The sequence below is a fragment of the Globicephala melas genome, chromosome 17, assembly GCF_963455315.2.
Source record: "Globicephala melas chromosome 17, mGloMel1.2, whole genome shotgun sequence".
Lineage (NCBI taxonomy): Eukaryota > Metazoa > Chordata > Mammalia > Artiodactyla > Delphinidae > Globicephala > Globicephala melas.
Genome location: NC_083330.1, coordinates 1,653,023 through 1,677,771, shown reverse-complemented (window position 1 = coordinate 1,677,771; position 24,749 = coordinate 1,653,023). Strand labels below are relative to the sequence as shown.

The 24,749-nt window shown below is 40.6% G+C and overlaps 1 protein-coding gene across 7 annotated transcripts in view; it reads right to left on the bottom strand.

Moving 5' to 3' along the window:
* Positions 1–24,749, bottom strand: part of SNTG1 (syntrophin gamma 1) — a 479,377-nt gene that overhangs the window by 180,901 nt on the left and 273,727 nt on the right. For all 7 annotated transcript variants that reach the window (XM_060286992.1, XM_060286996.1, XM_060286991.1 and 4 more), the window contains one exon: positions 20,289–20,423. In XM_060286992.1, the coding sequence (XP_060142975.1) occupies positions 20,289–20,423 (135 nt within the window). The remainder of the gene's footprint in view (positions 1–20,288; positions 20,424–24,749) is intronic.

Below are 24,749 nucleotides of genomic sequence, written 5' to 3'. Positions count from 1 at the left end.
TAGACTCCACCCTTCTTCCCTGGTACCTGGAATAGATATTTGTTTTCTGGTCCTTGTGTCTCCACAAAGGCTCAGTTTATTTGGCTACATTATCTACTCCCCTACTTAATAGTCACCTGAGGTATTCCATCTGTGGTAGTTTAAAAAATACATTCTAAACAAATTTTAAGTACAAAGGAAAACTACATTTAATAAAATTATTTCTTATATATCTTTATATAGAATTCTTTCTGAAGAAAGAAGAGTTACTCGGCACATTTAGATATCTAATTAATATTTATCCACATCCTATTCCAACAGCTATATCACAGAGGAGCTCAAAGACTGCGAGACTCAGCGGGATAAGTTGATTACATGGTCGTCTTCAGTCTTACCAAACAGACAGGCGAGCTGCTTTCCCACTGCCTATCAAACTAAACTAAAGTTCTTAGACGGCACAGCTATTTTCTTAATTCTTTTCTGTAAGGAATAAATACTTGATTCCTTAAAATAGTATCAAAACCAAGGGTACAGTTAGCTCAGAAAACCCACATCAACTGTCTCAAAATAAAGATTTCAACCTGTCAAAGCAAATGCATTTTTAATAGCAAATGGTATCACCTCAAGTTTCTAGAACATCTTCCATAGCAATCATTAGCCGCAAGGGCAATTTGGTGAGTAAACTCTCCTGAGCAGCAGAGTGCGCGCTGAAGCCCTGCTTTTTTCTGAAGGAACGGCAAGCATGCAGGTTATTAAAGGTCTATGCAGTGCCTTTATTCATTCTGTACAAGACTGCCTTCTAATCTTTGGTGGAGAATATTCAGCACATGTTCCAAATTGGATACAAAATTGCTGATGCAGAGAAGAGTTTGACTAAAGAGTCAGCAGAACCTGTGGAAAAGCTCAGAAGCAGCACTTATTTTAATGTTTCTTAAACACACGGGTACACACGCACGCTCTTGCAAACGCACGCTCTTGCAAACGCAGACAGCACCTCTAGACGCTACTGCTTCATTAGCTGACTCGTAAGGAAGTGGGGAGACACGGGCAGGACCAATTACTTCGCGTTTTAAAGCCAAAATTTTAAATTGGTGCCTGCAGGTAGCAGGAGGCATGGAAAGGCACACCCCCGTTCAGACGGTACCTGCTGACACCCTCCTGCTCATCTGTATGTCGTGTCAGCCGTGCCCTCCAGCCCCTCCCCACCTGCCCCAAAAATCAGAGGAAAGAAAGGGATGTTAATGAATTGTTTCAGCTGCTCACCTCATAAATCTGAGGGTATCTGGAAGCTGCTCGGGAGCTGTATTTAGTTAACACAGTGTGAGTTTCATAAAGACGTTGCCTAGCAACAAGGCCCCATCCTTTGGGAAACCAAGTATAATTGGTTATTTTCTTTCTTTCTTTCTTTCTTTTTTTTTTTTGCGGTACGCAGGCCTCTCACTGCTGTGGCCTCTCCCGCTGCGGAGCACTGGCTCCGGACGCGCAGGCTCAGCGGCCATGGCTCACGGGCCCAGCCGCTCCGCGGCATGTGGGATCTTCCCGGACCGGGGCACGAACCCGTGTCCCCTGCATCGGCAGGCGGACTCTCAACCACTGCGCCACCAGGGAAGTCCTATTTTATTTCTTAAAACACAATTGAGACGTGCTCCCACACACTCATATATACGACAAGCCTTCATTTATTCTTCCTATTCCTTACAAAATGAAAGGATGGAGCCCAAGAGTGGTATCAGCCCGTATGAAGTTGTGCCACACACCTAAATTCATTCATGTTATGGACAACATGTTGAAGCGCTTACCTTGCGTTATATAAAAACATAATTATTATCACCCCTGCCCTCTGGAGTATTATATTTGACATACTCTCTGTGTTTACTGTCTGAACTACATGGGAACCAACATACACATGTTACCAAACAGAACACATTGCTCTTATACATCCCAGGAATGGACGTTTTTGAGACACACAGTGAAAAAGGGGAGGGAGTGGTGAGAATAAGGCAGAAACTAGAGAGATGGCAATGAAGAACTGTACTGACTCTGTGCGCTGGGAACAAAGAAGATGCATAGGAAAGGAGAGAGGAAAAGTCATGAGCTCTTTTCGACAATTCAGGAAGAGTAACTAAACCTCAAAAAGGGATAAGAATAAAACGGTAGCTTCTAATTACCAAAAATCTAAATGCTATGTGCCCTTATATATACAGTGGAATATTACTCAGCCATAAAATGAAACGAAATTGAGTTATTTGTAGTGAGGTGGATGGACCTAGAGTCTGTCATACAGACTGAAGTAAGTCAGAAAGAGAAAAACAAATACCGTGTGCTAACACATATATATGGAGTCTAAAAAAAAAAAACCGTACTGATGACCCTAGTTGCAGGGCAGGAATAAAGATGTAGTTATAGAGAATGGACTTGAGGACACGGGTGGGAGGGGGAAGCTGGGGCGAAGTGAGAGTAGCACCGACATATATGCACTACCGAAGGTAAAATAATCGGCTGGTGGGAAGCATCCACACAGCACAGGGAGACCAGCTATGTGCCTTGTGACCACCTAGAGGGGTGGGATAGGGAGGGTGGGAGGGAGACGCAGGAGGGAGGGGATATGGGGATATATGTATATGTACAGGTGATTAACTTTGTTGTGCAATAGAAACTAACACAGTATTGTGAAGCAATTATACTCCAATAAAGATCTATTAAAAATAAATAAATAAATAAATAAATACGATGTGCCCTGACGGGTTTCACAGCACTCGTGATTGTTTATTAAAATACACCGTGACCTTGACTGTTTCTTCCCTCTAGTTTTCTGAGTTCTGAACCTATGCCTTGTTCACAGTTGTCCTTAGAATTTAGCATCAGGCCTAAATCAAAGTTAGATAATCATCTGCTAAATGAATAAAGAGGTTTTTTCCCCAAACATCTTCATTTCAAACATGTAATCATCACAACATTCCACCTGCGTAGGCAATATTTTCCCAATTAAGAGTGAAAAAACTGAAATGCAAATGAATTACAGTCCCTTGGCCAAGATCCAAATCATGATCGACATGAAAGTGTCTCTGATGCCCACCACCTTTTCCGTCACACAGGCCCAATACAAGATGGAGAAACAGATGAAAGAAGCAGAGATACTGAAAACTAGGGAGCAGAAAGGGAAGGCGTCGTCAGAAGCAACGCTCTTCCTCTGAGACTGGGAATGAGGCGAGCACAACCCCCACCTAGCACCACCGACCTTCAGCTTGTGCTTGAAGTTACAGTTACAGCGCAGCAGAGCAGCGATAGGGGATGAAAGCCCTGCGGGCTAGAGAGGGAGAGCGGAAACTGCCTTTGTTCTTTGTCTATGTAGAAAAATCCAAAGAACCAACAAAAATCCCATGGCACTAATACGCAATTACAGCAAGGTCGTAGGAGACACAGTTAATATACAAAAGTCAACTGGTCCCTGTATATCAGCCATGAGAACTGGAACTTGAAATTAAAATCACAGTACCATTTACAATAGCCCATTAAAAAGGGAATACTTTGGTATAAATCTAACAAGTAACGTTTTCTATGTGGAAAACTATAAAGTGCTGAGGAAAGAAATCAACGATGATCAAGATAAACAAGGAGAGAGATTTTATATTCATGGATTAGAAGACTCAATATTTTCAAGATATCGATTCCTCCTAACTTGATCTATGGAATCAGTACAATCCCAATAAAAATCCCAGCAAGCTCTTTGTGGGTATCAAGAGGCTGCGTCTCAGACTTCTATGGAGAGAACCCATAACGGCCAACACGAAGCTGAAGCAGAAGGACCAAACCCGAGGACGTGGGGTCCCTGATTCAGGACTTGCTATAAAGCTACAGGAATCAAGACAGCGCAATTTTTTTGAAGACTAAACATACAGATCACTGGAACAGAACAGCAAGCCCAAAAATAGAGCCAAGAAAAAAGACAGAGTCAATCTGATCTTGACAAAGGAACAAAGGCAATTCAATGGAGAAAAGGATAGTCTTTCAATATCCCCCCCAAAAAAAAAAAAGAAAGGAATCCAAATATGAATGTTATCCTTTCACAAAAGTTAACACGGACTGAATCACAGACCTAAACATAATCACAGTCTTATATAAAGATTCTAGGAGAAAACCTGTATGACTTTGGGTTTGGCAATGAGCTTTTAAAAGGAACACCAAAAGCATGGTCCATAAAAGAAAAAATTTGATGTTAGGAAATATTAAAATTGAAAACTTCTGCTTTGCAGAAGATACTGTTAGGAGGATGAAAAAGAAGTCACAGATTGGAAGAAAATATTTGCAAAATATCTATCTGATAGGGACTTGTTTCCAAAATATGCAAAGAACCCAACACTCAGCAAGAAAACAACCAACCTAATTTTAAAAATGCCAAAATATTTGAGCAAACACCTCATCAAAGAATATACAGATAGCAAGAAAGCTCTTGAAAAGGTACTCAACAAAATTTATTAGTGGATTGCAGGTTAAAAAATGAGATAATATTACACACCTTTTAAAATGGCTAAACCCCAAAACGTTGACAATATCAAATGCTGGGGAGGATTCTCATCACTAAGAATTCTCATTCCTTACTGGTGGGAATTCAAAAAGAGAGTTTGGGGGTCTCTTACAAAGCTAACACAGTGCAGGAATTGCTCTCCTAGGTATTTACTCAACTAATTTAAAAATTTATGTTTACGCAAAAGCTGCACGCAAATGTTTATAGCGGCTTTGTTCATAACTGCCAAAAACTGAAGTGACCAAGATGCTGTTTATTCATAGAATGAACAATAAATAAACAAACGAACAAATAAATAGAAATGATCTATCTAGCTCCAAAAAGACATGGAGAAAACTCAAATGGATATCACTAAGCAAAAGAAGCCAGTCTGAAAAGGATATATACTCTGATCCCATCTGTAAGACGTTCTGAAAAGGCAAAACTAAAGGACAGTGAAATGACTAATGGCTGCCAGGAGTTCGGGCAGAGGGAAGAGGTTGAATGGATGAAGCACAGGGATTTATAGGGCGAGGAGACCATTCTTTAGGATACAGTAATAATGGACACGTGACATTGTGCATTTGTCAAACCCCAGAGAACTTCGGAGAAAAAGCAGTCCACCTTCACATATGCGCGTTAGGAAGCTAGGGGGCCCAAAGCGAAGTGTGACAAGTAATCTAACTGCATTACAGGTGTGCGTCAGTCCCTTGCCGAGAGGGGTGGGCAAACGCGCTGCCTGAGCGACTTTGGAAACGAGTGGCGTCTGAGAGACACAGGCTACGGGCTGAGACCCTCCTTGATGAAGCTGTCCCACGCGAGGGGGTAGTGACGATCCTGACACTGCTATGCATGCATACTGAAATTAAACAAGCACCTGGCGGGGGGGGACCAGCTTCTCACTGTGGGGTGGGAATTTACAGACACAAGCAGGGGGACAGCTAGAACAGTCCATGGGCAAGGAAGACAGCGGGGAGGTATCAGTATGAACCCATGTTTAGCTTAATACAGACAGAGGTGGTTACATATAGAAATACTCATAGATAAGTGAATCTACAAAGGTTATTGTCTGTCTTTTTAAAAATAGCTCTTCGGGGCTGTAATTCATGTACCTTAACACCAGCTACTTAAAGTGTACAATTTAGATGCTTTTAGTAGTTTCACAGTTATGCAGCCATCATCACAACAATTTTAGAACACTTGTATTCAATATTCCAGAATGTACCTAGAACCCCTCACTCCTGATCCCCCCCATTCTAACCTTAGGCATTTAATCTACGTTCTATCTCTGTGGGTTTGCCTATTACGGACATTTCACATGAGTGAAATTATACAGTATGTAGTCCTTTGTGTCTGTCTTCTAACTACGATGTTTTCAAGGTTCATCCATGTTGTAGCATGCATCAATACTTCGTTTCTTAAACTGTCAGATAACATTCCACTGTATGGGTATACCACACTTTATCCCTCCCTCCACATCTAGGGTGTTTATAGGATTTGGCTACTAAGAATCATGCTGCTATGAACATCTGTGGACAAGTTTTTGCGTGGACACGCGTGATCGTTTTTCCCGAGCATATACCAAAGAGTGAAAACTGGGACTGCCAGGCTGTTCCAGTGAAGCTGGACATCCTACGTTCTCACCAGCATTGTCCGAGGACCCCAGCTTCTCCGCATCTTCAGGACCACTTGTTCTTATCTGTCTTTTTGATTATAAACATCCTAGTGGCTATGAAGTGTACCTCACTGTGGTCTTGATGTACATTTCCTTGATGGCTAATGGCGTTGAGCATTTCTTCATTTCCTTATTGGCCAATTATACATCTTCTTTGTAATAAAAACATCTATTCAAATTCTTTGCTCATTTTTTATTGCCCATTTTATTAACGAGTCATAAGTTTCCGACTGATTCTTGAAAGATATTTTTGGCATATACAGAAATCTGGGTTGATAGTTCTTTCTCTTCGGCAGTTGAAAAATACCATGCCACTTCCTTCCAGTTTCCATTGTTTCTGGGGAAAACTCTACTATCATTTGAATGGTTTTTCCCCTATTCCTAAAGTATTACGGTGTCTTGCTGCTTTTAAGTTTTTTCTTTGTCTTTAGTTTTCAGGATTTGACTATGATGTGTCTTAACACAGGTTTCTTGGGTTTATCCTTTTGAGATCTGCCCCCCCTTCTTTAGGTTTACGTCAGTTGCAAACTTTGGGGAGTTTTCAGGCATTATTCCTTCAAGCACTGTTTGAGCTCTGACCTCCTTCTCTTTTCCTGGGACTCTGATGATATAAACGCTGGATCTTTCATTATAGTCTCATGGATCCCTTATTTTTTTCAGACCAGTTTTTCTCTTTAGTTCAGAAAGGGTAATTTTTATTGTTCTGTCTTCAAGTTAATTGGTTCTTTCCTCTGTCCTCTCCATGCTGCTCTTGAGCCCATCCACTGAGTTTTTATTTCAGTTGAATTTTCAGTTCTACAATTTCCAGTTGCTTTTTGCTGAGACTTTCTCTTTTCTCATTTGTTTCAATCCTGTTTGTAACAGACCTGAAACCATTTTATGACAGCTACTTCCCAATCCTTGTTAGATAATTGTAACATCTGTGACATTGCAAGGTTGGCATCTGTTGATTGTCTTTTCTATTCGAGGTGAGAATTTCCTTGTTACTCCTGGTCATAGGTGGGAAAGTTCCAGCTGCTCCAGGCCTCCGCTGACAAGAGCCTGGGTGGGAAGTGCAGGGCTGCCCGGTCACCGCTCCCTGAGAGGCGTCCACCGCAGTCTCATCATCAACGTGCTACAGTGAATCCTGACTTTCCACGAGGCCTCCTCCGGTACTTCCCCAGGGCAGGGTGGAAGAAACAACATATTTTTAAACAGCAGATTTCTCTATCTGTGGTCAAAACAACTGATGAAGTCAGTTCCAAGGAAGAAAAATAATAAATATACCAAGGACAAAAATGACAGTTTTGACCAAAACTTTCACTATTTAATCTATTATGTTAAACATGTAGGATAGTATTTACCTAAATAATATAGGCCTTATTTTCACATTATTGTCTATTTCATTTCACCTAGTTTGTATGAGTCTTCATTTCCAGAACAATGCAAATTTTAGTCTATCAATCTACGTTTAATTTCATTGAAGAATTACAAATTTAATTAAAATAATTTATATGAAGCAATATAGCCTTCATAAACCTATAAACTTTAGAATATCCTTAGGCTCCTTTTCACTAACACCATATCAAAAGCACTTTGGAGGGGCTTCGCTGGTTGGCGCAGTGGTTGAGAGTCCGCCTGCCGATGCAGGGGACACAGGTTCGTGCCCCGGTCCGGGAAGATCCCACGTGCCGCGGAGCGGCTGGGCCCGTGAGCCATGGCCGCTGAGCCTGCGCGTCCGGAGCCTGTGCTCTGCAACGGGAGAGGCCGCAACGGTGAGAGGCCCGCGTATCGCAAAAAAAAAAGCACTTTTGTTTGAAGCAATAATAATGAAACTCCTTTGCATCTAAAAAGGACTGACTCCCAGAATGATTCTTTTGAGGTGAGAAGTTTTGTTTCCTAATATTATACAGAAAGATTACTTATCCAGTTTAAATTGCTCATCCAGGATAATCATTAGAGGCAAAGTGAATTAGAGAAAGGGACAAATATTCAGATCAGTGGTCCATCAGTTATTTTAGGAAACAACTATGACCCCACGTTAGGTTATAGAACCGAGAGGAATACAAGTTAGAAATGGTTAGAAAGCAGAAAGTGGGAAGAAGGGACCCAGGCTTTATTTTTCACTTCTACAATCTTCTACGGTAATGTGGTCACATTCAGTGCTGTCACAGCCAATTCTGTAAATTAGATGTTCTCTCCTTCTCACTCACAGGAACCGAGATTCAGAGAAGGAAGTTAACTCACACAGGGTCACAAAGCTAGCAAATGGCCAGGCTGAGATGGCAAGCCAGGTCTGTCTGATTTTAGAGCCAATAGATTTTCCACCGTAACACACACACACACACACACACACACACACACACACACACACACACACAAGTAACCTTGGTTCTGACACTCTTTTGAGTCAGATATACTAAATTCTTTCTCTAGGATAACACACAACAAAATGATGAATAAAATAAGGCACACAAACAAAAAATAATGTCAAAGTGTAACCAGGGCAATAAGAAGAAAAAAATTTCATGGTTGTCAGAAAGGAAGACTAATTGTCTCCTGATAGGTAAGAAGGTTCCACCCAAACTGTGACCCTGATCGCATCCACCGCGGGCCCAGGACTGGAAGGACCAGGGAGGGAGAAAAGCGGCTCGTGGTGTGTGTAAGAATGAACATTTCTTCCACTATTTGCCCATTTTGAATCTGGCTCCAGATGAAAGATTTAAAAGCTAATTCTCCTGAGAACTTGTCAACATGAATTGGTCTACATGTGGGTTTGAGATGATATTCAGTCTACCTGTGTGGTCTTGAATCCCCAGTGGAGAACTTAGTTTAAAGAATACCTGGGTCGCCAGTAGCCTCAGGCACCTTGAAAAAGCAAATGAAAATGAAAATTCTGTCTTTGTAACACATTGTAGCGCCAAACCCAAGAAATTCCCACAGAGCACCAAAGGCCATGAACTCAGGGTGAAAATTCGCAGAGCACAACGCGTGAGTCGGCAGAACAGCAAACAGGCAAACGAGGAACAAGTGGCCGGTTAGGTTCTGTAGAGACTGCAGATCCTAGAATTCCAGACGCACCACGTAAGTAGGATTTTTAGAATGATGAATAGAACGGGAGGAGATATCAAACGTACGATAGTGATATCAAATATTATGCATCAAATATAAAATGGGACAGACTAGAACTTCTAGAAGAAAAAAAGTTTCCAGAATCAGAATTTCAATACATAGTTTAAGCAACAGACTAAATCTAACCAGGGAGAGAGTTCCTGAACTGAAAGGAAAGCAGAGGGAGTTGCCATCTGGCCTCTAAGGCCAGACCATCTGGCGCAGAGTGTGGAGCAACAGAAGAGAGTGAGGACTCAGGGGCTGACGTAACGCCCACCTACAGGTCAGGACCACAGGCAAGAACAGAGAGAGGGAGATAAGCAAAAGCTTTTTAAATGATTACGATTGTTCTGAATTGAAGAAATGCATAAATCCCCATATTCAAGAATTCCTGACTCTCGTGCAAAGCAAATAAAAACAAATCTTCATAGTTGCTTCACAGTGAAACTGCAGGTCACCACAGGTGGGGATTCCTAAATATCCAATGCTCTTGAGAGAAGGGTCAGGCTCCCTACAGAGAAAGCATCAGTAATAGATGGTAGACTTTCCAAAACTCTACCACCTGACAGCTGGGGAAAATGTATAACAAAATAAAGCAAAATGTCAATCTTCTTACAAGATAAAGAAAAACCACCGAACAAAACATTTTAAATATCTATCTACCAATTATCTACATACATATATTGAACATAGGCAGGTAGATAAATAGATAGATAGACAATATTCTATACATATACACAAACGCACACACAATGTGAGATAGATAGATACATGGTAGACAGAGCGAGCTCAGGGGAAGACTTATATTACTTATATGTAGTAAACAAACTTAAAATTAAGAAGATTAGAAACACAAAATGCAAAACAGTTTTTTGTTTTTTTGTTTTTTTTTTTTATGGAAAGAAGAAAGGGTATCAGTGAGGGCAGGGGAGGCTTCAGAGTGAAGGGTAACATTTTCCTTCTTAAACTGGTGATGGGCACATGGGTGACCATATCCTTCTTGCTCTGTGAGTTCATATTATATGTTATAAAAATTCATTTCTATGAATATGTAAGTGGAGCAATCTGGCCTAGAGCTGGCCTAATGCCAACACCCGTGCTCTGTCTGTTGATGTGGAAGCACACTCACTTGGCAGGCGGGGCTGCTCTCATGTACGTCAGTCCTTAATCCTCACCTGGTGCACCTGTGACAACGCACATCACCTTTCCTACGAGAATGCATTCCTTTCTTGGATAACTCGGTAGTAGAGAGATTACCAAATAGTGAGCAACAATCCAGAAGACCACCTCTGTGCATATAAGTTGTAAGTGTTGAGATTAATAGAGGAAAAATGATTTTATTGCATGAGTTATTTGAAAATGCTAAACATAAAATAATAGGGATTTTTAAATATACTATTAATAAGGGACACACCCAGATCGGTGACTGTAGGCTGATTCAAGTTGGCAGATAAACTACATTTCAAACCAAATAAATTAGCAATCTGGATTGAGAAGCCATGGTTGCTAAGGCGGCAAAATCTGTTATGTGTATGTCCAGTGTATGACAACCATAGTAGGATTTATAAATTAGAAGACTAATTCAGTACGTATTATGGTGATGACTTGTTATTCTGTCCAGTCAAGCATTTCATTCACTATTTCAAAAAAAGTGTTTGTTATTATTCTTACGTACTTTTATTTCAGTAATTGTGCATGTAATCATTATAATGTATTCAGGCATACAATTGGATGTTTCTTACAAAGACTCAGTGGCAATAAACTTCAAAAGTAATATAATAAAGAAATGATATTTTTGTTCTAAAAATGAAAGATTGAAGACTTGTCAATAAATTTGCTTTATACGTAAGAAGCAAATCTTTTGTTAAAGTTGTTTTGAGGGTAAAATAAAACTTACGGTGCAGGATAGATAAACGCCTTTAAAAATCTGCATTTTACACAGCACGTTAAGCATAATGTCCTTAACATCCTTTATATACGTTGTAGACCTAACGACGATCTCGTGAGAAAAATTAGCTCAGTTTATAAAGTGTACTTCTCCCATTTCTTTACCATTATTGTTCTTGGGGTAAATATCATCACTCATTTTCTTTTTCATCTGGGAGATTCTTCAACTAATAACACCAGACTGTCTACTGCATCTGGTCTGTGTGTCACCATCCCAGGAGCTGCCAGCATCATGACCTCGTTGTTGCCGGGGCACCACTGCTGTTGCCGGTGACCTATCACAACTGCTGCCACTGAGGGACCATCCCCGCGTGGCCAACACCAGGGGTCTGGAGACAACATCTTTACTGGAACTAGTCTTCCTTCCAGGACCTCCTCATCTACTGCAGCTTAAGCCCTGGGAAATTTAGGAACATCAGTGGCCCCAGTGGTGACTGCTGACTGTTGCAAAAAACAAACAGCACACAAGGAACAGCAGAGAAGGGTTCCAGCACTGTCTTGTGAAGTTAGCAACTTCTCTGACAACAACAGAGAAAGCACCCTGGTTCAAGATCATCCTTTGTTCATCCTTCTTTTATAAAATCACAGTGAGCTAGACCACAGTGACCTACCTATAACTTTTTTTTTTTTAATTTTTAGAAGTATCCATACCCTCTCCTTTCCTAATCTTATTAGCAGCATTTTTGGAATGGCTGTCTCCAAAACAGAACAGGTTAAAAGGAGAAGCAGACACGTACAATACCCTTCACTGCTTCATTCATAAATATAAAATCAAATGTAAAAAGATCAGGATTAAGCCGATACCTTCTGTTCTGATTTTACTTTACTAATGACCCCTTTAACCTCTAAAACCGATTGGGGAAAAATCACATATATTTACTTAGAATAGATCAAATTTTATTGCATGTTCTAATAGGTACTTGTTGGCATTGAGATTTCTTTTTTAAATTTGAAAAATATATATAATGTGTATATTGTGCGTGTGTGTGTGTGCGTGCGTGCGTGTGTTCACAGATTCTGATTTCTGTATTAAATGGCTCTTCGATGGGAAAAAAGAGAAAAAAAATCTGAGGATACACATACCAACCATCTTAGATGACCTGGTGAGAATCCACCCCAGTGAGCACACAGCCTACTGTAGCTGCGATCTCTCTCCTGATCAAATTTTCCACAGATAAGGAACCTCACCCCCGACTTCTCTGCATCCCATCCCATCCCATCACATGTGGAGTGAACACTGACTCTTATTGCAAAAGGCAGATATTAGCTTCTCTTAACGCTGCCTTCAGGAAATTATGGTTTCACACGTGGGATTACTAACTGCATGTTTTCTCCCACAAGGAAAACTAAAGGAAGTTGCTTAACTTTAGTTGATTCTAAATCCTGACGACGCTCATTAGAACTCTGATTATAGTGACGCTATATATCTGGTCGTTCTGCCATATTTAGACTTCAGTCTCCAAGACTTTCTTATTGTTTACTGGCAACACCTTTGAAACTGGTGTGTCTGCGATGAAATATGAGGCCATCTCATATTGATTTTAGGCTCATTGGCCTTTTAAAAATATTTTGCCAACATTTAAAACCAGCCTTGGCTAAATTTGATGTTCCTTCAGGGCAGCACTGAAAGAGATAATATCCCGGGGACAGACACAGCTTCCTCTGACTTAGGGGGCAGGTCACTCAGGAGACTGACAGGGACCAAACATTCAATTTCTGAGCACAAGGGAAGGTGATTTCTTCCTCTTATAGTAACTGAAGCTTTCACATTTCTACCTGATGGACAATTGCTCTGTATCATTCTGATATATGTAACATATGTGTATATATATATGTAATATATATATGTAATATATCTTTTCCAAAAAAAAAGGAGAAAGAAGGAAGGAAGGAAGGGAAGGAAAGAAAGGAAGAGAAAGAAAGAAAGGAAGGAAGAAAGAAATTGACCACTACTCTTTTATTAACTAAAAGAAAGAAAGGGCAACCCCGTGGGCACAATTTAATCAGCCTTGACAGCCAGAACCGTGATTCAGGATACTTTAAATGGTCTGTGACAGAAGAGCAGTTAACAGTCTGCAGAATGTCCATTTTCTTTAGTTAGCAGGAGCCTAAAGGACCCAGTGTGACTCCGCAGGATGTAGTGAGAAGTGTGGTAGAAGCTCAAGTTCAGCATTATTCACCCCAACAAGACACTGAGATGAGTCTGTTAATAAGCTACAAATTAAATCTGCCTGCCGAGCCACTACTGATGTCTAGGGAATCCAGGGGGCTGCCTGTGTGACACCTGCTGCAGTTTTCTTCTGAAATCATACATGACAACACTGTCAAGACGATGTCTTCAATGTTATTGCGCAATCAATGATGAACTTTAAAACTTCCTGTTTTATGATAAAATTGTTCTGTCAAATTCAATTTAACATCACCTATTGAAAAGGGGACAACAGGCCCGAATGGAGTTCCTTGTGCTAAGCCCACGTCACCAGACACTTAAGGTTTCAGTCTCTTGCAGGACTATCGCATGGTTTAACCACTCAACCTGGAATTCGCTGCTCAGTGCTAGAGAGTAATCCCCTCCCACAGACCCCTAAAACTCCCCTCAGGAGGGTGAACTTCCCTGAGACAAAGCATTCTTTGTTAATAAGCTCCTTTTTCTTCCCCCATTCCACCTTCAAAAACCTTTCCCCTTCTGCAGCTCAGTGGAGCGCCTTTCTGTTTGCCAGATGGGGTGCCGCCCAATTCATGAAATTTTGAATAAAGCCAATTAGCTCTTTAAATTTACTCCGTTGATTTTCATTATTTATCAGATTTGGTGCCCGCGGTAGGACCAGAGGAGACCTTTGAAGGCTTTGGGGACGATGAGAAACACAGATGCGGCTCCGGAGAAGCCTTTGAGCCCACTGTCTTCATCACCGTTTCTGAGAGCTCTCGGTTCCGAACTCGGTATCTGATCTGCTTTCCCATCCAGGGCTCAGCAGGTCAGCTTGAGCAGAGGCAGGGGGTTCCATCCAGAATCCCAGTCCCCGGCCCTGGGTTCAGCCTGCATTTCCCAGTTGTCTGGGACCCCGTTCTCCAGGTCCCCTCCCCAGTCCCCACTTACTGGGCTCTGATGGTTCATTGCTGGGAATTGCCGGTGGTGTGTTAAGGTGCATGACCTTGTTTGTCTTGTTTTGTGTAGAGAAAGGCTATTGCTAATGAGGATCTTGGAAGCCAAAAAAAGCCACAAAAATTGGTGGGTCCGAGTCAAGAATTTAAGAGCTGTGAGACGCTTGCCACCAAACCCTCCTGTGTTAGGATAAGACTCATCTGTTAGAATAATGGGTCAGAACAGGTTAGACTGACGCTAGGTCACCCGCCAACCTAAGGAAATTTCTGTGTGATGAAGTACACAGTAAACCATCACACAGTCCCCAGCCCAGCAGCACATCCCTTTCAAGTATTGGTTTGGCTCCAAGAGAACTGAAGGCTTAGCTTAAAAAAGATAAAATAAACCAAACAACAAATAAATCAATAATAAAGATGGGAACCTTAGAATCCAAACACTTAGAGACCATTGTAGGATTATTATTTGGCCTAATTCAAATATTGTTGCGTGTTAGGAACAGGAAGTCCGGAGGAGAGGGAGAGAGATGGGGGAACAGTTTGCCAGTGGAGCAGTCAGAAGACACAACATTTACCAATTAAACTCACAGTCTTGCATGGGCATAACTCATGGTGCCACAGAACAATGACAATAGTCACATCCAAAATCACTGATCACAGATTACCGTAAAATACAGTAATAGCCCAAACATTTGAAATATTGCAGGTACTACCAAAATGTGACACAGAGACACAAAGTGAGCAAATGCTGTTCAAAAAAAGGTCCTAACAGACTTGCCTGACACAGGGTCGCCATAAAACTTCAATGTGTAAAAAATACAATACCTGCGAAGTGCAATAAAGCAAAGTGCAGCAAAGTGAGGTATACGTGTAGCTTCATTTAAAAAAAATTCATTGCAAAACACTAATAAAATTTTAAGGACATAAGAGGTACCCTCCCCTTCAAAAAAAAAGAGAAAGACGATGAGGCTGACCTAACCCTGGTGACCCCTCTCTCCTCCTTTGCTGGAATGCAGTACTTGCTCTACCAACCTGTCTGAATTGTCTTTTCCCTCTGAAGAGAAGACTCGACCATAAGCATTGCCAAGTCAGTGGCCTTACAAACACTGTATCCACCCTCAAAGGGGGACCCCAATTTGGGCCCCTCCCAAAGCTTACAGGACTCTGAGGGCTTTCTGGGAGACTGCTGCATTATTTCCTGAAACAACTATGAAAAGCAGAAATTAAAATTTAAAAAGAAAACCTAAAGCCTTGTAAAGGATTTATGGGTAGATCAACCTCTGATGTCATTTAAGTTGCAACCAAATTCCTTGAGGAATTAAAGGCAACTGTCCTCATCTTACAGATCTTTGCAAATCTAAAACTGCCACTAAAGAGGCAATTCAAAATTTACCTATTCCTTTTTACCAATTCGCAAACTTTCCCTATTTATCTTAAAAGGCTTGTAACTTGCATTCTTTCTCTGTGCCTCTAAGCTGTAAATGTTAAAGTACAAACTTCAGAGAGGTAATGCTTAACTGAAAAAAAATCAAGAGGGAAAGGTCATTTGAAACTTAGTTTTAGACATCTGTGCAGGCAGCCTTTACTTATTCCATCTTCCAGAAAAACAACTTAGATCCAACTTCTTTTGTAACTAGTAAAACAGAATCTACGAGGTCTCAGTTCATGTCTGTCTATATGTTTATGTGGGTATATGTATCTTATGTGATATTTTCCTACCACTGATGGTACCACAAAAAATAATTAGTAAAAAGGCTCTTTTTAATTGGCTTAAATAAAACAAAGTTCTTATATAAATGAAATTCTCAGAAATATAACAGAAACTAACCCAAATGAATTTCAGATTCATGTGATATCGGAAAATATAAAAGCTAGTTTAAGGTTGTTGGTTTAATTGAAATGTCTTTAGAGTTATCAGCATTAAATAAAACTTTTATCCTACCTGAATTTACTAACCAAATTAATTCATGTTATCTCTATTACAAAAATTGTCAGCCAGAAAAGTAACTCAGAATAATGACTGACATTGTCCGATGTCTAATGAAGTGTTTCTGGGTAGTCCTTGTAAGAATAATTTAAATAAATAGATGTACGTAGGATAAAAACTTTTTAGGAAAACTTTTTAATCTCCCTAAGTGTTTTTGATAACCTGAAACCTTAAAGTTTTGCTAAGTTAAATGATGAGTTAAGTTAAATTCTTTGAATAACCAGATCATTTCCAAACAAGCTAAAATACTGAAACACTAATTATTGAAGACAGGTTTGTCCACTTCCACTTCCTTTTACAGAAAAACTAAAGATATTTGGTTTTATTAATAAACAAGTCCTGTGCCATGCTGAGAAATTTACGATGAGAAACACGCATGTCTAGAAATTATAAAAAATAGTTACAGATTTACAGATAAAAATATTTACAAGCCACAGAATGCTAATGTAAAAGATGGTTCACAATTGTTTACTTATTTATTTTCACTAAAAATTAAAGCTTTTTAGGGTTAAAATGTCTAATATACAGAGTTAAAACTACTAGAAATTATAAGAGAAACAGCTCTGGATGCAAGGAAAATAGATGTGTTTTGGGGTAAAAAAAGGTATGGATATGGAGATGCATTTTTGTTAGGGAAAAAGAAAATTTTCTCCTAAAATAAAGCTGGCTGTTTCAAAATGCAAAAGAGAAAAAGGACAAACAATGGACATTGAAATTTGAAAACAGAGAGAGAGAGACGAGAGAGGGAGAGTATTTTTTATGGTCAAGTTAGCTAAAAATTGAATTGTTATCTTTATAAATGTTTTTAAATTAAGCTTTAATACCAAGAGTGCACTTATGTAACACTAAAACAGCTTTCTTTTATATGCTAAAATGACAAATTTTCCTTGGACAATTGATCTGTTCTTGATAAGATATTCTGAAAGTTTTTTCTTTACCATTTCAGTAATCCACTTAGAAAGCAAAACGTTTGTATTTTATCAAAATGATTTCCTGTGTTTCATGTTATCTTTATCATCTGGTCTTTGATTACTTAAGTAAACCAAGTCTTCTCAATATTAAAAGAGTTGTTTTGCTCAGAACAATGTAACCTTCTATATATGCCTTTGAAATCTTTTGTCACTTAATTAAATGTATCATTAAATATTGTTTCATACTTATCTGTGATTCTATTTAGTCAAGTGTCCAAACCATTTGATATTTTTGACAAACTTCCCAAAATTAAGATTCTAAATAATGTCTTTTTGACCTGGACATAACTTTGGGATGTTCCAGAGGGCCCCTGAAACATCTCAAAAGATTTGTTCTCTCTCCTCATGAAAGGGGGGACGTTAGGCTCATTAGGCTTATTTGACAGGTTATATGGGAAATACTGCCAAATAAAAAGTAATACTGAGGGGCTTCCCTGGTGGCGCAGTGGTTGAGAATCTGCCTGCCAATGCAGGGGACACGGGTTCGAGCCCTGGTGTGGGAAGATCCCACATGCTGCAGAGCAACTAGGCCCGTGAGCCACAACTACTGAGCCTGCGCGTCTGGAGCTTGTGTTCTGCAACAAGAGAGGCCGCGACAGTGAGAGGCCTGTGCACTGCGATGAAGAGTGGCCCCCAATTGCCGCAACTAGAGAAAGCCCTCGCACAGAAACGAAGACCCAACACAGCCAAAAATACATAAATAAATTTATTTTAAAAAAAATGTAATACTGAGCTTTCTTTATGCTGTACTTGTATGGCTTTATGTTACAAGTGTTCCTGAATTGTATAAAATTCCTAGAAATCTGATATGTCCTGGTATAATGTTATCAGTCACAATTCTATTTACTATCTTATAAAAAATAACCACATTCCCTTGCCAATTCCATTACAATGAACTCTCATCAGATTTTTACTAATGAGCAGTTTTGAATCCTTTGTCATTTACAGTTATTGTTTTACTCTAATGTTTTTTCAGAAGTGTACGTGCAAAAGTACTTCATCTTCAAGGAGATTCCAGGAAAGGACTTTTGACAAGTACAGGTTTCTGTACTTGTCAGAATGCTAGAGACCCCCTGGTCTGTTAACCCCTCTCTCTGGTTAACAATCCCAAACTTGGGGAAATTTGCATCTAAGCTCCGCCTAGGCAAAGAAAACACCCAAGGCAAGAGAAACACTGTTGCGTGGTCTATTCACCCTTAAGACTTTACTTGCCGCCACGGCTGGCACCTTTCCAGTCCTGAGCCACAGGTTCGGATGGAATTACCAGGAAGCATTCAGGATTCAGGATTTGCTTCCTTTGTTGGGCTGTCCCTCCCTGGTTAGGAGTAAACGTAAATGAGGCTACGATCAGGAACCCCTCATTAACTCTTGAAAGTATTGCAGAATCCACTATTAAGACAACAGCTGCGCAACAAAGCTCCTTTGACTCTCTGGCCAAAGTTGTTTTTGATAAGAGGACAGCCCTGGATTAGCTTTTAGCTTGAGCCAGGAGGTGTCTGTGCCGTGGCCAATACCGCCTGCTACACCTGGATTAACACTTCTGGAGAAGTTGACACTCACGTACACAAGATCAAGCAACTTGGTGTAAAAAGGTGACTGCATCAGTGGGTCTTTCTATGACTTATTTGACTTCAGTTGGTTTGGGTCTTGACCATGACTCCAAATATTGGGGATTATCTTCCTTATAACAATCGTAGTAGTTTCCCTGGTGAATTGTGTTTTCCCAAGAGCTTTAAATCCAAGTTCTCAGCCACTAACCACCAAGTAAATGATGTCCCTAATACAAGAACTCCAGAAAAGGAACGAGAATGACCAATTTAGACATTGTGAACCCGAAGCCGTGAATGTCCCAGGGATTAAACCAAACAGCATGCCCTGTCGATACCACACAGAGGATCAGATAAAACCACTAGAGCTTCAGAGCAGTAGCTGAGAGTGGCGCTCATGCCTTACATTTTGATCACATCTCTCAGAGAAGCTGAGAGTCTGAGCAAAAGGGGAAAATTGTTAAAAAAAGAGACAATAGGCCCAAGATGGAATCACTTGTGCTAGGACCACGTCACCAGACTGAATCTTAATACTTAACCTAACTGAAGTTTCAGCCTCTCCCAGGACTGTCACCTTTAACCAGTCAACTTGGAATTCCCTGGTCAACGCTAGTGAGTAAACCTCCTGCCCTCACAGACCCCATCTTTTCCCCTTAGGAGGACAACCTCCACTGAAACAAGACATTCTTTGGGGAAAATTTCCTTTTTCTGCCCCCTTTCTCCCTTTGAAAACCTCTTCTTTTAAACAGCGTGGCAGATGGGATGCTGCCCGCTTCATGGATCACTGCACAAAGCTAATTAGATCTTTAAATCTGCTCAGTTAAAATTCTGTTCTTTAACACACCTAAGGATGTCCTCCAGAGCTGCACTTCAGCACCAGGGAGCAGCCCGATGGGTTCTGAGACAACCTATGGCTCCTTCGGAGACTGGATTAGCATCAGGGTCATACATTAACTGTTTAGAGCACAGACAGAGCTTGCTACAGCACCTAGCTTGATTCTATCGAGGAGGCCCACAGAATTATTCATGCACAACCCCCTGGGGAGAAGCCTTGCCACTGAGTTCCGGGACCACTACCTAAAGCCTCCTGCTTCTCCGATGTCGAGAGCTGGGCTCCACCTCTGCACCACCTCTGAAGGTTCACTGTGATGCAAGATGCCATCAGGGCAGGGAACCTGCCCTGCACTGTCCTCAGTGTTGAAGTGTAGAACCCACGCTCTCATGATTACAAATACGAGTGTCACTCTAGTCACGTAATGACGACTCAGAGTCAATGAGACACCGAGCTGGAGATGGGCCCACTGTATGCCTTTGGACCCAAGTAAAAGTCCTTATACAAGGACACTGCTTACTAATACTGAAAACAAAAATTACTGGCTCTGAAAGTAAGAGAAAGAATATTAAGTATGTTCTGTGAATAGACATTTTTATTAACAGCAACAATAAAAAAAAAAACCAGAAAACTTCAAGGGAAGGAAGAGCTACTTACACCAGAATAGAAAGGCTCACCAGACACACATATCACATCCTGTTCCTGGATCATCAGAATATCTTTGGCCAGGTGTAGCCGCACTTTGAAAGGCTCCGGATTACCATCCTGCAGCAAACAAATCCCTGTCTTTGTCTTCAGACAGAAAAAAAAAAAAGAAAGCAAAACAGAGAAAAGAATTATACTTAGTTTATAGATTATAATTTTATGGCTTATTTATAGCAAAACATGATGAATAACATCTGAAAGCTAGGGAAAATGCACTCTGATGAGTCTGAAACTTAATACAGGTACACAGAAAAGTATAACCTTTTCACATAAAGTAGACCTCAGATAATAGAGATTATGTGAGAAAATCCCCACAAAGATTTGGAAAGTAAGGATTACAGTTTTACAGTATATTTTTAAAATAGTGCAAGTTTTGTTTAATACTTACAATCAATATAAATTTCATAATGGTTTTATTGAGATGCTATTCACACTGTATACAATTCAGCTCTTTAAAGTGTTCAATGTTTTTAGTGTAGCAATATGCAGCCATTGAGTGCTGTAACCAATTTCTGACCATTTTGATCACTCTGTAAAGAAACCTAATATTCCCAACTCTCCATCCTCCCACACCCAGTCCTAGGCAACCACTCATCTACTTACTGTCTTTCTCACAGAATTTTAAACCTGTAAAAACATACCTTCTTATCTTCTCTACCCTCCACTATTTGATCAACCCATTCACCAGCACACATGCACCTTGTACAGAGGAGGGAACCAGGATAAAGAGGTGAAGAACTGCTTGAATTAACACAGCTAATTAAGACACAGCCTGGCTTGAGACCCAAGATTTTTGATTCCCTTTCCACTGTTTTTGCTTCACACATTTCCGGGAATTGTGGAAACAGCCTGTGAATATTTCCAAACTTGTACTGCATGGCTTTAAACCATCAGCTTAGTGATCACAGAGGGAGTCCACACATCTCGTCCCTCCTGAAGCAGGTCAGGGTTATAATATTTGCCAGATAAATGGAAATATTCTCCTTAGCAAGGACACTTTATAGTCCCATTTATCAGAGATGCAAATGGAAATTCTTTTGAAACAGAATATAATCGCTGGCTGTTACTCTGAACTAAAAAGTCAACAAAAACAATGACTACCTTGGAAATTACATTTTCATTTAATAACCATTGAGCCATTCTTAATTTGGATAAAGGGAGAAGTACATAGAAATACATTTTTACCCTTACTATTTAATGAGCACAAAATCCCAGACAAATGAGACTTTCTTTCCCTTGGAATATAAATTAGATGTGGATTGCTAGGGGTTTGTTTCTTTAAAAGAATGTTCCATGGTGTTGATGAGAATATACTTAGATACCGCAACTTCCAGAGATAACTCTTTCTGTAAATTGCTTTTTCCCATGTGAAAATACATACCATTATACCCTCTATTATATACAATGTTAAATTGGTCTGTAATTATTTTGTAAGTGTTATAATATCTTTTAAGGAAAAACAAGCTTTTCCAGGAGCCATGATGGCATCAGTCCCTCCTCTGAGGCTATGCATAGCTGGGGCCCCTAAATCGCATCCTTTAATCTACCACAGAGCTTAACTCAAGTGCATATGTCTAAAAGACAAAAGAATGTCAGCAAAAGCAAATTATATTTTCCTTAATACAGACACAATTTTTGTACATTTTTCACATGGAAAAGTCTCTCATGCTTACAAGGCGATCTTGGCCAGGGGCCAACATCGGGACTTCTGAGATGCAGGGGAGAGAAGGGCAGGGGATAATATCAAAGCTAAGGGAACAAAATTGGGCACATTTGCTGATTTTTAGATGTACAGTACCCGAGCCATTTTTCCCCCAGAAATGTAATGGAATAGCTGGCAATCACAAATAAAGCCCTGTCTCAACTTGTGGATGAAAGAGGGGCTTTTCCCTGAGATCCCATAAATACATTATTGTTACACATCAAAGAGATCGCAAAGATCGCCAGGGAAAGTTTGAGGAACTAAAACACAGCTATGAGGTTTCTCTCATCACATTTCTGATATGGTCAAAGCTCCATTCACTCAAGTAATGTGTGAAATGTCCCCTAACTATTAGATGGTTGTCTGGAAAACAGAACACAGACTTGGAGCCCATGCTTGACTCTTCAGAGGACAAGAGTGAAGGAAAATAAAGAATGAGGCAACTTTTTGTTAGAATTATATATATATATATGCATACACCAATACATAGCTGTTTGGAGAAAATAACAAACTGAGAGATAATGAAGCTAACAACACATTCACATTAAAATACATTTTCCAGGCATTACAGATGTTACATTTATTCTATTACGAAAATTCAGCCTATGGACATGAAAATACATTAAAAATCCGACACACACATCCACTTTGCCAATACTGTGTAACATTAACAGTGAGTCAGACATGAATTAGACAATCATCTTTGGCCTCAGAGTATTCCTACTTCTAAAAATGTACATGTATAAATAACATGCAGTATGATATTGGAGCACTTGATACAGCAGCAACGTAGAGAAGGGACCTAACTATTCATGAGAGAAGGGGCATTAGAGGAGGCTCTGTAGATAGAAAAATGTGTGGCTTGTCTTGAAAAAATAAATCAAGAAAACAATAATTAGAGAAGGCAAAAGTAATTTCATCCAAAAGGGAAAAAGCTGAGTGAACATCCAGAAGCATGAGAATGCATGCTCCCCGGACGATGGAGAACGCAGCCCCGAGCCCGAGCCCGTGGTATGTGGGAGGGGCCGCGGCAGAAGGGCAGGGGGCGGGGCGGTCAGGCCCCTGTACGGTGTGCCCAGCGTGTGAACAGGCGGGAGGGGCCATGGAGGAACCTAAGAGCAGTGGAATAACATAAACGTTTAGAGTTAGGTCTTATGAATGTATTTCTTACAGCAGAGGAGAAGATGGATGGGGGTTGGGGAAGTGAGCACATAGTTACTGTTGCAGAAACGTAAACCTTGCGCAGGCAACTCTGGGGACAGGAAGCAACTGGCTCAGACCCGGAGCTGCTACAGTAGCTGGAAGAAGAGGGGTAAAGTCCATTTGGGGCGCCCCCCAGCTCAGAGCGGCACCGCTGGACTGGCATCGCCACTGTGAAGGCAGGCTGCGCGCCCTGAAGTATTAATCCCCTTGGCTCTGATAACCCAGGGCAGCAGAGGCGCAGAGATGGGTGAGTCAGGATTTGAACCCGGGCTGCCCGGCTCCAGGCTCCAGGCTCTTATCCCCTGGCCCTGGTCCCCTCATGCAGAGGTCTTTGAGGGGATGCCTCCCCCAGTCTTTCCACACACGACGACAAGGCTATCTGTGTCTTTCACCTGGTAGCACTTTGGTTACCAAGCATCTCCTTATGGGAGTGCAGAGAGTTCTGAGAAGGACACCATCTTGAACCAGCCATTCTTCATGGATCAGAGCGATGGCCAGTGAGGGAAAAATGAGACAGAAACCTCTCTGGGCCTGATGGATGCTTTTCCTGCCAAAGCTAGGCTGCTGAGGGAGCACAGGACACTAGCGGATACCGGGAGAGGCTTGACCCACATGGGCTCATCCCCCATGGACTGCTACAGGGGTGAGAACGGGCAACAGGACACTGAGTGTGGCCACCGGTGCGGCACAAACTAGAACACTGAGGGATGCAAAGTCTTTACAGATCTGTGGACCCAGATTGTTCAAAAAATAAAAAAATCAAATAATGATCAGTCCCACATTTTAGTATAAACTTAAGACCTGCAGCTTCTTTTTCTTTACTAACATAACAGTCATTTGTCTTCAGACTTGTTTAACTGGGGATGCATCACGCATGAGTGAGGAAATGCATGTGTTACATATAACATACAAATATATTACATAATTATACAACATACGTAAAACCTGAAAAGTGATAAATACATTCAAAGGTTGTTTTCCTGTCCCTGACGGATGATCCTACATTGCAGCTGGATTTTGCAAAACCCACACTGAAGACTATTTGCTTAGAGGAATATTAAAAGGCAATACCTCTTAATTACTTAAAAGGCAATATGTTTAAACATCTAGTCATTGACTTGTTTTCTGTGAATCAATGAAGTGTGTTCAAGAATTTACATGGATTTATCTGTTTTAAAAACAAACCTCACATGTAAACTTATTAAGAATGTATGCTTTGCAGAAACCAAGTACCTTTGGAAGTTTGAGAAGTAGACTGTCACCCACTGTCTACTTGAAAGTTAAGACCTCTTTAATTGAGGTTCTAGTCCTTGAAAGAACACAAATTGTGTTTTCATGGAACTTTAATATCTGTGTTCCTTTAACCCTGAAGTGTGGAATTTGCAATATCAGATATAATAAACTGCAAGAAACCAGGCAGAGACCATTCTATGCACGACAGTCTTGTAGGAATCCTCATAGTTCTGTATTTTGGTTGCCAAATCTAATTTAACTTGTCCTGTAAGCCT